Genomic DNA, 16,359 nt, shown 5'->3' with positions numbered 1-16,359 from the left:
CGCTGACCCGCGATTGGGGAGCACTGTTCTTGACATTGCTCAGGATGCCCTCTTAGTATCCAGAACTGCTTCTCAGTGAGGTGTGAACAAAACCTACCGTGATGCTGAAGTAACTAGTGGAAGCTGCTTTGAATTTAAAGCCTGGCTTTCTGGGAAAATTGGAGCATCATGTGGGTGAGCCAATGATAAAGAAAGCCAAGTGGATGAAAAGCGCAGAGAAAATGGAGCCTGATTCAAAGGTCTCAAGGCCTGTGTTCTCAGTCATGAACCAGGACACCTGCTTTTCTCTTGCACTTCTGCTCTCTTATGAATAAAATGGGAACGGACATTTCTAGCACCTATCAAGTGCCAGGCACTCTCCAGGTGCCGTGGAGTATGCAGGAGTTGAAGCGGTGGTCCCTCCCGAACAGCAACAGTAATACCTGCCCCATCTCCCCCAGATTTTTCAGAGAATAAGAGGATAGTACAATAGAAATCGTTTTACCAGAGATGTCTCAGACCTGATCTGTTCAACATGAACTCCAAAGGAGCACAGTAATTGAAGGGGGGAAAGGCACTTTAGCACACTTATATTTCAATGCTTTAAAACATATAAGCAATCATGAATTATGCATCATGAATTAACCACCATAGCATAGCATTCTTCAACTATTTTAGTGCTGGAATTTTTTTGAGAGGGATGGTTACTAAACAGATTTTTTTTAGAATGGTTTTAACAGTTTTATTGTTGGGATGCTCCTGGATCTAGAGTCTTATAAAAATGATCTCCAAATATAGCTCAAGCCTATACCTTCTCATCTCACCACCTCTCTGGATATATTCACACTGACCAGTCCTTATGGCCTTGGCACCATTGTTGTATCTGTTATAGTCACCTGAATTACCCTCTGTACTTTTCAAAACTCACCTCAAAGAGTGCTCCCTCTATGAAGTATTTCCTGATGTTGCAACAAAATGTGATATTGTTTTCATTTGAAACTTCATAACAATGGGACTCTACCATTTATTAGGTTCTGCCTTGATTTATAGTTCATTCGTGGGCTTATCTCCCTCCTTGAGAACATGAACTACATCTCACTCACCATTATATACCCATGAGCATCTAGTGTAGAACCTTGTGTAGAATAGGTAGCTGGAATCCCGTAAGTATATGGGACATCCAGAGCCAGAAAGAATCCTAGAAAGCATTTGAGCCAACCTTCTTATTTTTCAAAAAGGAAGACTAAGGTCAAATAGGTGAAGGTGCTTTACCATTGACATTAGCTAGTTGTTGCCAGAGTCAGAACCAAAACCTTGAGTCTCTTGACCTGCAGGACAGCTATCATTTCACTGCTGGCTGGGACTTAATTACAGAGTCTTTGAGAAGTATAAACACATCATACTAGTGGGAGGTATTAACATCGTATCCAGAGGCTCACTGGGAGAACCCAAACTTATTTGAGGGTGGGGGGAATATTATCACTCACAGTAATAGTTGCCCATTTGATGAGTGTCTCTATGTATCAGGCACTGTGGTAGGTCCTTTACACAAGTTGCCTCATTGTCATTGTCTGCTGAAAATAGCCACCCAATCTCAGAGGACTGACTTCTCTCCCTTTTTCCCTTCTAGGCTAATGGAGGTTGGCAGGATGCTACTACCCCTTCATCAGTGACCTCCCCTACAGAAGGCCCTGGCAGTGTTCACTCTGATACCTCCAACTGATCTCCCAGCAATCGCATCCCGGCTGACCCTGTGCCCCAGTTGGGGCAGGGGCAGGAGGGAGGGTTTCTCTCCCAACGCTGAAGCGGTCAGACTGGAGGTCGAAGCAATCAGCAAACACAATAAGAGTCTCCTTCTCTTCTCTTCTTTGGGATGCTATTTCAGCCAATCTGGACACTTCTTTATACTCTCTTCCCTTTTTTTTTTCTGGGTAGAAGCCACCCTTCCCTGCCTCCAGCTGTCAGCCTGGTTTTCGTCATCTTCCCTGCCCCTGTGCCTCTGTCCTAGACTCCCGGGGTCCCCGTCCTCTCTCATATCACTGAAGGATATTTTCAACAATTAGATGAATTTAAAGAGGAAAAAAATTACAAAGAAAATAATAAAAGTGTTTGTACGTTTTCATGCTGGTGGTTTGAGGAGCCAAATTTACCTCACTCGGATCCCTGACTCCCTATGTTCACAGGCAATCCTTCTCTGTTTCTCTTATTACTCTCACTACCTCTTAGCAGGAATACGCCACATTGCCCTGCTCATTCCAGGCCTCCCTGCTTCCTCTTGCTTTTCCTCCCTGGGGACAGTACTGATTGGAACACTTTCCTCCTCTTCCTTCCCAGCCCCAGCTATTCACTGGGGACTGTCATAGCTGGGATTTTACAGGTGCCACGTTTTTCATTTTCATCTCCGCTAGGTTGGATCCCAGGCAGGAAGTCAGGCAGCAGGGAAGGACATGGGAACAGCAGGTGGAGAATTCCTACAGTCTTTCTTATCCTGCTATCGACAGCTCTCAGTTTCAGAGGCACAGTCTTTGGAGACCATTTAACACTCAGAAAGCAATATTTAGAACCTACTGCAAAACTGGGCCTGAGTTAGGCATGGTGATGAATGCATCAGTAAGGAGTAGAAAGTTCTTATCTTGAAACCCTTCAACCTCAACTATGCCTTCATAGACACATACATTCATGCACATGTAGGCACACGCACCATCTCACATCTTCACTTTCCCAAGATGCCATATACAATTACCTACATTAATAACCGTAGCACTATACCTTATGAGCCCGAGAGAGGGAATTAGTGACTCTAAGTGAAGGTCACTGACAGAGAGAAGCAGTATGTGTCTGTGGCTTCCAGGACCTGCAGGCCCACTAGCGTGCGCTTACCAGAATAGCATACACAGGACCTGATCTGGAGGAAGACCAGGTTTCCAGTGTAAACTACTCTTGTTCGCACCCTCTGGAGCACTCAGGGAGCCACATACGGTACTTACAATGTCTTTAATGGACTTGGTTCTGTTTCATTTTTTTGTTTTATATTAGGCACACTGTATTCATTTTCCAAAATGTTATGCCACACTATGTTCTTGGTCCTGACCTACTGCTCTAGAGGAAAGAGTTGTATAAGAACATGGCTCATGTGAACTTTTGCTAGCTTCATTTGAGGACCTGAGAATCATGGGGAAAGGGAAGATAATGTTTTCATTGAAATCATCACAGTGAGTTTTATTCCCTGGGAACACAGCATGTACTAAAAATACATGAGAAAATAGCATGTACAGGAAAGCTATTCTCAAAAGTACCCTGAGCTCACCATCTTCATAGCCAACCCTACCAGCTATAAAGATATAAAGATGGCAGCTGTATCACTTGATTAAGTGGGAGGTGGTCAAATCTTGTGGTGCCTCATTTTCTTCATCTGTGAGATGGGAACTGTTATGCCTGGCTTACTAAGAGGCTTCTGAGAGACTGAAGAAGTTGATTTTATTCATATTCAATCTGTAAATGCGAAGTCAGGGGAAGTAATGTCCCTGAAATAAATGGGTTCATGCCATCTAGGGACAATAAATGGTTTTCTTGTTGTAACTTCTGGTTAATATCAGTACCTTGACGTCATCACCGTGATGACAAAGAGAAGAGTTTTTGTTGATCTTCTTGGTTTTGGTCTGTCTGGTTTCTTAGGATAAAGAAAAACTTTCCAACTAGAAAAATAGGCCCTGGTTCACTTAGTTTGCACTGGAACCCAATATGTTGCCTCGTACATACTTGGTCCCTGTCACATTGACTGCCTGGGAGGCTTCCAGGGAGAAGTATGAGACCCTGAGGGTGAGAATGGGCAGCTACCAAGGACATGGCAATTCTGCATGGCACTGCAGTCATGAATAGAAAACTCTCTGTGTGCTCAGGGGAGCAGGGGCTGCCTCTGAAGAAACTTGAGGGAATGTGTATTTGAAGGAAACGCAAACACTAAATATTTAGCAAAATGAGATTATGCCTTGATGACTAAAAAGCACTAGAAAGGATGTGTCTACTAACTTCTGCCCTAATCAGAACAGATGCCTAGAAGGAGCATTTGTGTGACAACTTCATAGTGATTAGAATCAGTGGACAGCTCCATCTTAGTGGCAGGAATATAATGAAACTACCCACACAAGAACATGGTTGAATCACATTTGCTTGACTTAGGGCAAAGTACGAAAGAGAGACGAAAGGGTTCTCTTGGAAACAAGAAGAGTGACTCCAGATGTGGCTTGAAATGATTACCGTGTTAAGTTAATGCAAAATATCAGAGCAGTGCTACATTTGCACAGGCAGTTTCTCTCCGGGCAGTAGTTTGCACTGATGATCACCTTTCACAGCATTTTCCCCAACCAGCACTTCACTTAGTCTTCTCTACACCCAGCACCTCCCCCTGGCACCCCCTGCAAGGCCACTATCACTTCCGACATCCATCGTGGCATCCGTGAGATCTGTCCACATTAGACGAAGCAGGAGAGCACTGAGAGCAGCAGGATGGGTTTGGAAAGGAGCATGCCTCTGGAAACACAGCTTCCTGGGAATTTACATTAGGCCAGTCCTACAGATACCAAGATGCACCCCAGGATTTCTTCATTTTCTAATAGATGTGGGAGTGCTCCGTTTTCCCCGACAGCGAATTTTCCCTGAGAAACGATACTAGACCCTGGGTTTGCCCCCCTTGTAACTCTTCATTATCTCCTCCTTTTCATCCCTAACTCCTCCTCCCCCTGGCGTGGAATTGACGCCCGTGCAGTACATTTGCCAAGTGGCACCTTCTTTCAATTTATGTTTCATTTTGCTATGGTGGTGGTTCTTTATTTGCTGGTTGCCTTTTCTCACACATCTTTCTCTCTCTCTCTCCTTCCTTCTGCTTTTTGTTTTTCTGCCCAGAAAAACCTGACTTCGATACCAAAAAAGATGAAACTACAGAAACTCAAATTTAAAAAAAACTAAAAAAAAACAAAAAAATACTCAACGATTCTTTCAGCTTTATTAACATTTTCCATTGTTTCTTGCGACTTGTGTCTCGTTCTTTGTAGTATTGATGATGAACATTTGATAATGAATGTTCTTGTATATTCAGATAAAGAAAAAAAAAAACCAAAAAAGCGGTCTGAATTTAATAGTGTTTATAATAAAAATTTTAAAAATGACCCTCATAGCACGCAAAACAGGATGGGGAATTTCCCTTCTTCTTTCTGTGACAATGCGCATCATTCCTGCATTAGTTTTTAACACCAAACTACCTACATTCATCATTTCCCTCATTTTTCTTTTATTTTCTTGCATTTGTGAATTAGTTCAAGAATGCTAGAAAAGTGTCGAGTTGTGCACATCCATTTCTTGTTTCACAATGTTTAAAAGTGGCAGTAATTCATTTTGTAAACTAAAAAAAAAAAAAAAAGGTTGGAATAGTGAGCATAATAGGTACAACCTAACACATTATTATGTTTATTAACTTTGAGACCCAGAAGTAAATTCTTTTCTTTTCTTTATTCTTGCTCTTAAAAATACAAAAAAAAAAATGTTTTGTTTTGTGTTATTTTTGGTTTGTTTATTGGTGTGGGGGGGCTTTTTTTAATTGTCAGGATTATGATCTTGCTGTTTTTCTTCAATATGTATACAAGGTGATGTGAAAAGGCGACATGGCAGAGTAGTGAGAACAAGTAAGCTTGTTCTTCTACTTTGCTTCACAATTCAGTTAATGCCAAAAGCAAAGATCAAGCCCACGTTGATGTCTCGTTGCTCACCTGCATTTCCAGAGAGTGTGGCCCTCCTGCGGTCCCTGAGAAAAATAAAATCAGGGACATGATTCTCCTTTTAGCCTTTTAAAAATTCAAAACATTTAATCCAAGGGAACTTTGTATGCTATCAGGAAAGGTTTTTGCCATTTTTGATTCTGATTGTCACAGCCAAGTACTTTGTTTTCTTTCTCCCTCATTAATAACTACATTCCATGAGGCCTCTTCCAACTACAGAGGCCTTTTCTTCCAGAAGAGTCCTGCAGAAGATGCTGGTATGATGGGCACCATTGGCTAAGTAAACTAGATGCAGGAAGCAGTCTTTGGGGCCAGTCTGCCACCTGAGTCCTGCTTTTGGATGAAGAGTTGATGAGATACTGGGCCAGGCTCAATGCTGTAGTTTTAATGCTAAGAGGTTAAGTTTACTTCACAGAGTACACCTCTTAGTAACCTCTGACTTAGGCAGCTGCTTAAAGCAAATTGCAAAACTGGCTTGATTTGGAATGTTTTTATTAGAGGAAAAAAGAAAGCCGTATTATCTGGAAAACACTTCATTTTAAATATCCATTATTCAACAAATTATGTTCAGAAAGTGATCAGAACTTCAGCAAGAAAAGTGAAGTAATAATGCAGAATTGTGGAGCAACGCTTCAGGAAATATTCCTACCCAAGCGCTTGTACTTTTGAAGTCATAACAACATAATGATGAGCTTTTCACATCACCTTTATGGTTTCAATCCCTAGCTCAAAGCTTTCTGGAATCTTTTATTTTTTGTAAACTTTTTTTTTTCTTTTGTTAAAATAAATAAAACATTCAATGTTTTTCTCCTTTTCTCTCTTATTCTTTTCTTTGGCATTTTCATTTTGAAATGCTTTCCTTTGGTTGTTGGTTTTATTCTCCCCCTACCCCTCCCCTTTTCTTATTATTCACAGTATAAACCTGCAAAGCTCTGCTCTGTTTTGGTTTTGAAAGTTTAAGCTTTTCTGCTTCTGTGAGAGCACAGGCTTCTGTCCCTTTTGATTCCAACTGAACTTTTGTGTTCTCTAATGATACTAACACGGTGTAGGTTTTACAGTCTCCTAATTTGTACTGGTAATGCATATTCCAAATAAATAGTTTCTTTTGTTGCAAAAAAAAACAAAAACAAAAACAAAAAACTTGTATTTTGTGCACATTTCTTTTCTTACATGCTGGCAACTTCTCTTTCCCCAAACTAGGCCTGCATTAGTGTAGATGATGGTCTAAACTGTTGCCCTAATCACTGAAATGTCTACATGCCATGGTGGTGGGGCAGAGACCTCATGGGCCACCTTCTTCACTCAGGAGATCAGAAGGAAGGAAGAAAGGATCATTTGTGGGTAAACAATAGCTGTTTTACAGAGGGACAGAGCACCCCATCTTGTCTGCTTGCAACTGGCAGCCATCCACCAAGCACCAGTTCAAAGAAATTCCAGGAGTATTGTCCATAATAAATTCTAAGTTCCTAAGTCATGGCTGTTTGCCCAGTGATTCTCCTTTTCTTCTCTTTGTCTGCTGTAATCTGGTCATAAGGAAAATTGTGGTTCCCAAGAGATGTTTCTGGGGAAGGAATCTAGGTTACAACTCATACCCAGTTGTAGGCTCTCAGGAGTGTGATAGATGTTACTCCCAACAGATGTGCATCTCTACCATCTGTTATGCCTACCATCCCAAAGAAGCATCTCTTCCAATAGTCTGCACTCGTATTGAACCCCTGACCTTTGAGGTTTTGATGTGTTACAGAATGTGGTGTCCCCAGTGTTCTAGCTGGAACACCAGGCCTCCGCACCTAAGTCTGTGCCCAAGTCTTTAACACCGTCTTCCCATCCATAGAGTGAGATGGAACTCCTTGTCTGGCTTTTGACATGTTATTCTAGGGCCATCACATGCATTACATTCTCATTTTCATGCTGTAACTCTCCTATGAGGCTCTGTCCAGATCCTGTATGAGACGAGTATGTGTTGAAAGTTGAGTTAACAATCACTTATCCCAATCACAATTCTAAACGATAGGAACAAGATCAAAGCATCCCCAGCCTGTGGGAATCAAATTATCATTTTTATTAATGGACAAGTTAAGTGCCTACTGGCCTCCAACATTTACAGCTATCTGCTAATGTTGAGTTGGTGAGTGTCACCAGAAGTCAAAATGGAGGACTCGTGTTCTCTCTTCAAATCTAAACATTGGAATATACTTATGGGAGCAAGCAGGCTCCGATTACTTCCTTTTCCAATTGCATGGAAAATTAGGGTCTAACTCACCCACCTAGTGTATTACTTAGAGTGGTACTAAATAGATATAACAAATAGACCAAAAATGTATACTGCCTCAAATGCAATACAAGCTATTTCTCACTTATGGTATAGTCCAAGGCAAATGTCCCTGGTCATTTCCTCTCCTTGAAGTAATTCGGGGATCTAGCTGCTTCTACTTTGTGGCTCATCCGTCCTCCAAGGATCTGTAGCTTTTCACATCTAGCCCACAGAAGGGAAAGGGTGTGAAGAAGGCCCACCCACTTCTTGAAAGCCTTGACCAAGACTTCCCTTCCATTCATATTCCTAAATGCAAGGGTTAGGGGTAGGCGTGGGGATTAGAAAAGTAGTCCCTGGCTAGGCAGCCACTTCCTGGGAATAATTGCACACAGTAACGTTGTAGACAGCTGACCATCTCCATCACACCTAGTGATGGGATAAGGAACAGCAAAAGACAAGCCCATATATAGCTGTTTCATTGATTAGACACACTTTCAGTAGAGACATTTCCATGTCAGCATTCCACACTTGGCTTGATTACTTTTCACAAAGATCAAGAGAGGGATTTAACAGGGGCCAGAGATGTGCAATCCAATATTGCCCGCTCAAAGTAGAGGAAGCAAAAGTCTCCACCTCTATGGAAATGTAAGAATGCGAGGTAAACAACCCCTTTTTTCCAACATTCTCCAAATGTTGTTTTCTAGCTTGCCTTAGCACCAAGCCTATGGTCATTAGGAAGGGAGAGCTGCAGTACGTCAGGGCCACCTTGTTCCCATCTTCGGGTCACACCGATACGTTTACTGCTAGCTGGAAGAATCAACTCTGGCAGCCAGCAGTCATCTTAGAGAGTATGGTAAAGTGTGGGTCTAACCCCTTAAAATCACAAAATCTCATATGCTCACCCCTTCTCCCAAACCATAGATTTGTACATGGCTGTCCGTATAGACTAGACTTCCACCAAATCCCCATTTTATTTATTTATTTTTATTTATTTTATTTTGTTTTTTTGAGACAGAGTCTCATGTGATCTCTGCTCACTGCAACCTCTGCCTCCCGGGTTCAAGCGATTCTCCTGCCTCAGCCTCCCAAGTAGCTGGGATTACAGGCATGCACCACCATGCCCAACTAATTTTTGTAATTATAGTAGAGATGAGGTCTCACCATGTTGGCCAGGCTGGTCTTGAACTCCTGGCCTCAAGTGATCCTCCCGCCTTGGTCTCCCAAAGTACTGGGATTATACACACGAGCCACCACGCGTGGCCAAATCCCCATTTTAAAAAGAGACATGACTGGTCCAAGTGCAGTAGTGTTTGCAACTAATTGATTACAACCAGTTACAGATTCCTTTATTCCTTCTCCACTCCCACTACTTACTTTGATAAGACTTTTAAAATAAAAAAAAAAAATTTTTTAAACATGCAACCAAATGTCAATTTTACCGACCACCATTTCGTATGCAGAATATAGCCTTCCTTCTGGAAACACCCAGTGTGGAGAGAGGCACAAGAACCTAGTCTTATAAAACATGCAGTGGGTGAGTTCAAGGAAGTTGTTTTAATCTGGATCCCTGAATCAGGAATGATGCTTTGCTTTGGGGAGTTCCCTCTCGTTCCTGCATAAAAGCTACTATAGTGTACAAAGAAGTAAGTGGTTTTGCTGACCACCGAGGCCAGTGTGATTCAACCTATGGCTTCCAGCCTTAGGCAGACTTCTCAGGTCACCTTGGGCATGCTAGAAGTGAGGTAAGGAAGGTTGTAAAAGGTTATAGCAGTGGCATTGCCCAGGGCCACATTCGTTGGAGAATCATTGTCCTTGTGTATCCTCCCAGGACCCATGCAAAAGACAATGCAGCTCTTATTTCTGGATGCTTCTGGATAGATCAGAGTGGTGCATTCATTCATATCCAGGTTCTTCTGTACCCTCAGCCAAAATTCACTCTCTCCCACAATGCCCAGCCACACGACATAGCTCACCAGAGTTAACACGCACTTTGTGATAGCATAAAAGGCCCCAAGTGATCGCATACATTTGAATACAGATCTCTCGTTCTAATATTCAGACAGAAGTTGAAGTTCAAAACAAAATACTCCTCTCTCTTGCTCTCTCTCTCTCTTTTTTTTTTTTTTTTTTTAGACGTGGTCTTGCTGTTTCATCAGGCTGGAGTGAGGTGGCACAAACATGACTCATTTCAGTCTCGACCTCCCTGAGTTCAAATGATTCTCCCACCTCAGCTACCCAGGTAGCTGGGACTTCAGGCATGCACCATCACACCCGGATAATGTTTGTATTTTCTGTAGAGCTGAGGTCTTTCCATGTTGCTCAAGCTGGTGTCGAACTCCTGGACTCAAGCAATCTGCCTACATTGGCCTCCCAAAGTGCTAGGATTATAGGCGTGAGCCACCACGCCTGGCTTCCTCTCTTTTAAATTAAAATTCAAAGAAATATTAGTCTACAACTCCACAGTCTCCAATTTCCTCCTAGTGTGCTCATTCCCAACCAGTACACCCTCACTCCGTTGCCAGAAGTAAAGTTGAAGGCCTTCCTTCTATAACAGCAGTGGGCCTCTTCTACTGAAATGAGGATAACCGTCTGCCCCCTCCAAAGTTCAATTAATCCAACCTTGAATCTTTCTAGTATCCCTTTTTTTTTTTTCTAGAAAGTCACTTAGTAGGCATTTGAACCATATCCCAGTGTTAGCCTGACCCACAGAATTTAGAAAACACAGCAAAGCTCAGACTCCTACAGCACAGTTAGGTTTCCAGAGCCCAGAGCATAGAACATGACTGGTGGTAATGAATGACCATAGAAGAGATTTGGAAACTTGGTGAGGAAGCAGGAAAGACAGAGAGCACGTGAAAAATCAAAAATACAATTTTTATTTCAGTCTTTACAATGCCAGTTGAGTACTATCAAATGTAATGTTGAAACACAGCCACCAACAAGAGGTTAATTTTGCACTCTGCTTCCTATATCCTGAGGGAAACAATCCAATCTATGCATTCTGCCTCCTTTCTCTGAGAATGACCTTTGAAATATTCATGTCTCTGTGAAAAATTCAAAAATGTAAAATGGGTCCTCTCCAGTCCACAGGCTCACTTGAGGCTCCTGCCTCCCCCTTGGTATTCATATACATATTTAAGATTTATCTCGATTTCCATTTCCCTTTAAACCCTACATCCCTAATCCCAGATATGTTTATCCCTGTACCACTGTGACCTCTGCTGCTTCCTTCTCTGGAATTCCTCCAGCCCATGACCTTCTCTGGGCTTTTCCTTTGTCTCAATTGGAGTCAGGCTCAAATCCTGAAGCAGGCTGTTGTTGGTGCAGAGGGCAGGGCTTCTTCCCTGGGCACCACTCCCCACAAAGCCTCCCCTTCCCTCCACCTTGGAGTTCCAGGTCTTGAATAACTGCTGCTGCTTCAGTGTTAGCAGAAACATTCCTTTCTGCCCTCCCCTTGAGATTCACCCCTGATGTGTCTCTCCTAGTGTTCCTCAACTCCTTTTCAGCAGAGCCTGCAAAGTTTAAAATGTTCTCGCCTGCTCCTTTTCCTGGTTCCATCCCTTCTCTGTCTTGCATAGGGCTCACTCTCTGCTTTTGGGCACAGACATTTGTTTTCCTAACATACTTTTCTGAATTATATTTTTAGTTTTTTTTCGATATCTCCAGATCTGTCCAAAGCTTCCACTGTTCAGCTTTAATTCCTTGGGTTGAGTAATGCTTCGCAGGCGAGTCTTCCCAGGAGCACACGCCCAGGCTCAGCCATCACGTGGCTGCAGTGTGTTTCCGCCCTCCCAAGAGCCCTCCCTTAGAGCCCATTTCCTGCGCTACACCTTCAGAACACGTGGCAAGTCTGTTTCTCTATACACGTAACTGCTGTGTTGGAATTCACTAATAATCCTTGAAGTATTTTCCTCTGATCTTCTTGATTTTCCCCTTTCAAATGTGTCTACCTTTTCTGTTCCCACCTAGTTAAGCCTTCTGAGTCACTGGTGAGAATATTTCCAATTGCTGCCATAACTGGTCTCCTATCTGCTGCTGTGGGTGCTTTCTGGATCCTTTGGTATTGAGGACCACGTTGGTTTACTCACTGAGATCCTAAAAGCAAGACCACACATACTTGAATCCCAGCTCTGCTACTGCCAGGTTCTTCCTGAGGCCACTCTGACAACAGATGAGAAGTTCTCTTCCAATTCCCGAAAACCAACTAGGTGTCCTACAATCTAACTCAGTTCTGATACCAACTACCCAGAGTTAGCGTCGGACTCCTAAGGTTTAAGGGTTCAGTCCCACAAGTCTGCCCTCACCTCAGACACCAGCCATAAGTATTGTGTCACTCATACTTCTGATGACTGGCTAAAAATTGGGAGGTCTCATGACTCCCTCCTTAAATTCAATAATTTGCTGGAATGGCTCACAGGACTCAAGAAGCCACTTTGTTTCCATTTAGCAGTTTATTATAAAGGATGCAAATAAACAGCCAAACAGAGAGGCACATAGCGGGAGGTCTGGAAGGGTCCTAAGCACAGGAGCCTCTGACCCCATGGAGTTGGGATGTGCCACCCTCCTGGCATGTGGATACGTTCAATAACTCAGAAGCTCCCTGAAACCCATTGTTTAGGGATCTCATGTAGATTTCATTAAATACACATGATTGACTAAATCATTGCCCATAGGCATTGGTGACCCATGCTATAGCCTCTCACCCAGGAATTGTGGAGTGGGGCTGAAAGTTCTAACCTTTTAATCAAGTCTTGGTCTTTCTGGTGACCAGCCCCCATACTTAAGCTATCTAGTGGCCTGCCAAGAGTCACCTCATTAGAACAAAAGACTCTCCTATCACCCTTATCACTGAGGAAATTCCAAAGGTTTCAGTTGTTCTGTACCAGGAACTGGGGACAAAGACCAAATTTCCCATTTTACTGTAACTAATTACCAGCCATGTGACCTTAGACATGTTGTTTAATGTCTCTGTGCCTCAGTTTCCTCATCAATAAAATGAAGACAATTCTAGTATCTACTTCACAGAATTACTGGGAGAATTAAATGAGTGAATATATGTAAAGCACTTAGAACAATGCCTGACACGCAGTAAATGCTAAACATGTGTTTGTTATTAGTGTGATTTCTCTACTATATCTCTCTGGGTGCATCTTCAAACCTGAACGAAGAATAATTAAAATATTGTCCTGTTTCCTAGTTCCCTTATAAAGAACTGTTAGCTATGGGTACATTTTCTTTCTTTTATATCAAGCTAGCCTGGCTGCTAAGATCTTATTCTTCCTGGAAAAGTTCTTGTCATCTCCCAGCTCAGTGGGTGTGCTTTCCATCATTTCTCATTCACTTTTCCACTGCTCCTATTTTGTTTACAAAAATTACAAACTTAAAGAAAAAGATACTGATTCCATTTCTCCTAGAAAATCTGAGCGAACCTGATTCCTAGGGACAAAGAGTCCAAGTATGTGTCTTGTAAATGTCTTTTTTAGCCTCAGGTTTGTAAAAATGTCACTAAAATATTTCTGTACCTCAACCCAAGAGTAGATGAACACCTCCAATAAACAAGGGCCTCATTCCTTTGTGTCAGTTCACTGATAAAATGCTCTGTCACCACCCCCAGAGCCAGCGCGCGTGCACGCGCACACACACACACACACACACACACACACACACACACACACTGTGGCTGACTTCAAATCTGAGTTTCTGAAACCACGACTCTCATGAGAGCCATCTTGCAATTCTGTAGTAGGGGTCTCAAGCCCCACTAATGTTTCCTTTATGGATCTTGTATTTCAATTAAAGAAAGGGGAAAGGAGAATTTGGGGTGACTATGCAGTGTGACCCACTTATGCCTAGTACAGACAATCTAAAGGCCCAAATGAATAAATAAATGAAGAATTGCAAAGCAAACAGTGGAAGGGATATTCAGGCCTGCTAGACATTCCAGAATCTTGTCTTAAGAAAATTTAGAATTCTTCAAACAAATCACAAACTTGGTGCTGAGAAGGGAAGTAGGCAAAGTTGGTCTTGAACAAAACTATGCTGTTATTGAAGTTTGTCTTCATATATGCCGTTTACTTTCTTTGAATTCTTGTTCTCTCCAAGTGCTTTTTTTCTAGGCTTCTGATGACCAAAGTGCTCGAGATTCTACTTTAGGGAGAAAGGAACTATAAAATACTTGAATGTGTAAAATCTTCTAATGCTAGTCTTTGGGTTATTTGCAAGTCTGCCAGACTGACCTAACCTCTGTTTAAGGCTAGGGGTTTCCAGCTTCTTACCAATCAATACAAGGAGCAATAGCTGAATGAAATCAAGAAATCATTTTTATTAATGACAGAAGGGATACCTGGTTGTTCTCCAAATGCAGGGCTCTGGTAAACTTTCTTAGAGAATGGAGCAAGCTCCCATCTCTTACCTCAAATCTAAGTAAAAGGGCCTTCTGTACAGACTGGCCTGGATCATTCTCCAGATACATCTATGGGGATAGACCAGTGGCCCCTGGAGAGCCCTGAATTCCTGCATAGCCATATGGACTGGGAGCTCAAGCAGGGCCCTCTGCATTTGGTTCCAGAGAACAAGAGACTGTGACTGCATCAATTGCATTAACCATTTATCCTCTGCACCCAAGTTTATTCCAGTCAAGTCACTGCATCTTGACCTTCAGTGACATAAAACCAGCCTTTCACTCGTAAGTCTGCAGTCCTAGCTCTCTGCACATCACTGCTTTATTCAGATTGTCTAGACTCCCTCTTTGGAACTTTCTATGCATTGCCAATACCCTCTCTATGCAAATAGCAAAATCTCTGCCGAAAAGTTTGTGAGTCCTCTTGGCCCCTCTTGCTGGGGGTTGTTACTTGGGACATCATGAACATTGACAAGCTATCTGTAAACCAGCTTTGCATTTCTTCAACAAGCAAGCGTGTGCTGGCCACCTCCTATGTGTCAGGCACTGCTCTGTACCCCAGGCAAATCTTCTGCTAGGACTGCCACTGGAAATGCTGGCTCAGTATGATGCAAGATTAAACAAAACACAACCCAAATCTCTGGGTCCTTGGTCAGGAATACAACTGTATTCACCAATTTACAAGCTTGGACAAGAATTTAAAATTATGATGTCCATTAACAAAGTCAGGAAGAAATAGAATTAGGCTGGGCTTATGGGAACAGATGTGGATTAAAATTTTAAAAGTTCTTACAATTGGATGACTTGGAGCTAATCCCATCAAGGGATGGAACTATAGGAAGCCCAAGAAAGCTGCTCAAGAAATGTTATGACCCAATTATTTCAAATCATCTAGCTTCAAGGAGAGGTGGAAGGATGCTAGGCAGGAATCCCTCACACCTAGAAGCAATGGTGATGTTGATTTAAAACCTTCTCAAGTCTGGATTATAGTTACTTCACCTGCCCCCAAGTCATGTAGGTATATAATTCCAAACAATTCAATCAATACTTATTGGCAGCTGAATGCTGGGAATACACTAGTGTATGATCACTAAGATGAGTTAGCAATTGCTTTCTTTAAAAAATGTATGTAGATTTAGGTTTCTCTGTAGAGGAAAAGAAATACTGTTAAAATTATAGAAAATGAATATTCTGAATTCTGAGGGGGCTTTATTAATCTTTTCTCCTTTTTACTAGGCTCAAGTAAAAATTGTTGGCACCAGCCAGACTGGTCTTCTTATAGCATCCTTAGAAATTCCAAACTTATTTCTTTCTTTTTGCCTTTTTACCTTTGCTTATGATGCCATGATGTCAGCCACCTAGAATGATGGTCCTTAACACACTCAGACCCACTCACATACTCCTTCCTCCAGCAGGTGTCCATGTCTTCTATGAAACCTTTCTCCTTCCTGAAGTTATCGCCTCTCCACTGAGCTCCTCTAGTGTGTCTTTGGTACTGCCTTGAATTGTCTTTCAATATCTTGGCTTCCCATATAAATTGTTAGAACCCAAGGATCAGATCTCCCTCATACACAGAACAAAGCACCTCGTAACACACTTAGTACTTGCTCAGACAAGAGAGGGAGGAAGGAATGAAGGCAAAAAAGAAGAGGGAGAAAGGGAATAAAACAGTGAAGGAGAGCGCAGATGGGGAAAAGACAGGAAAATACAGAGAGAAGGGGTGTGAGGTTTGGGATAGAGGAGTAGCATGTAGGAGGAGGTGGAAAGGGCAAAAGAGGAGAGAAACATTGAAGGAACAAAAAAGAGGAAAGGGAATACAGAAGAGAGGTTAAGATTTTAAAGGAGAAATGTTAAAAGAGAGGAGGGAAGAGCGGGAGAGATTGAAGCCATTCACGTAAGGCATGTAAGGCATGAGAGACATGGTGCCTCCTTTCTCCCTAAAGGGAGATCTTAGC

The 16,359-nt window shown here is 42.3% G+C and overlaps 1 protein-coding gene across 6 annotated transcripts in view; it reads left to right on the top strand.

Moving 5' to 3' along the window:
• Positions 1 to 16,359, top strand: part of PBX1 (PBX homeobox 1) — a 327,814-nt gene that overhangs the window by 286,745 nt on the left and 24,710 nt on the right. For 3 of the 6 annotated variants that reach the window (XM_025380113.1, XM_025380120.1, XM_025380104.1), the window contains one exon: positions 1,610 to 4,951. The exons of 1 other annotated variant lie outside the window; for it this stretch is intronic. In XM_025380113.1, coding sequence (XP_025235898.1) covers positions 1,610 to 1,702 — 93 coding nt within the window. In that variant the 3' untranslated portion in view covers positions 1,703 to 4,951. Of the gene's footprint in view, positions 1 to 1,609; positions 6,872 to 16,359 lie in introns of those variants that run through there. 2 more of the 6 variants (XM_025380095.1, XM_025380137.1) reach the window with 2 other exon arrangements.

Source organism: Theropithecus gelada, chromosome 1 (assembly GCF_003255815.1).
Source record: "Theropithecus gelada isolate Dixy chromosome 1, Tgel_1.0, whole genome shotgun sequence".
In the NCBI taxonomy this organism is placed as follows: domain Eukaryota; kingdom Metazoa; phylum Chordata; class Mammalia; order Primates; family Cercopithecidae; genus Theropithecus; species Theropithecus gelada.
The sequence above is the reverse complement of the archived record's forward strand: the minus strand, read 5'-3'. Positions and strand labels throughout refer to the sequence as shown.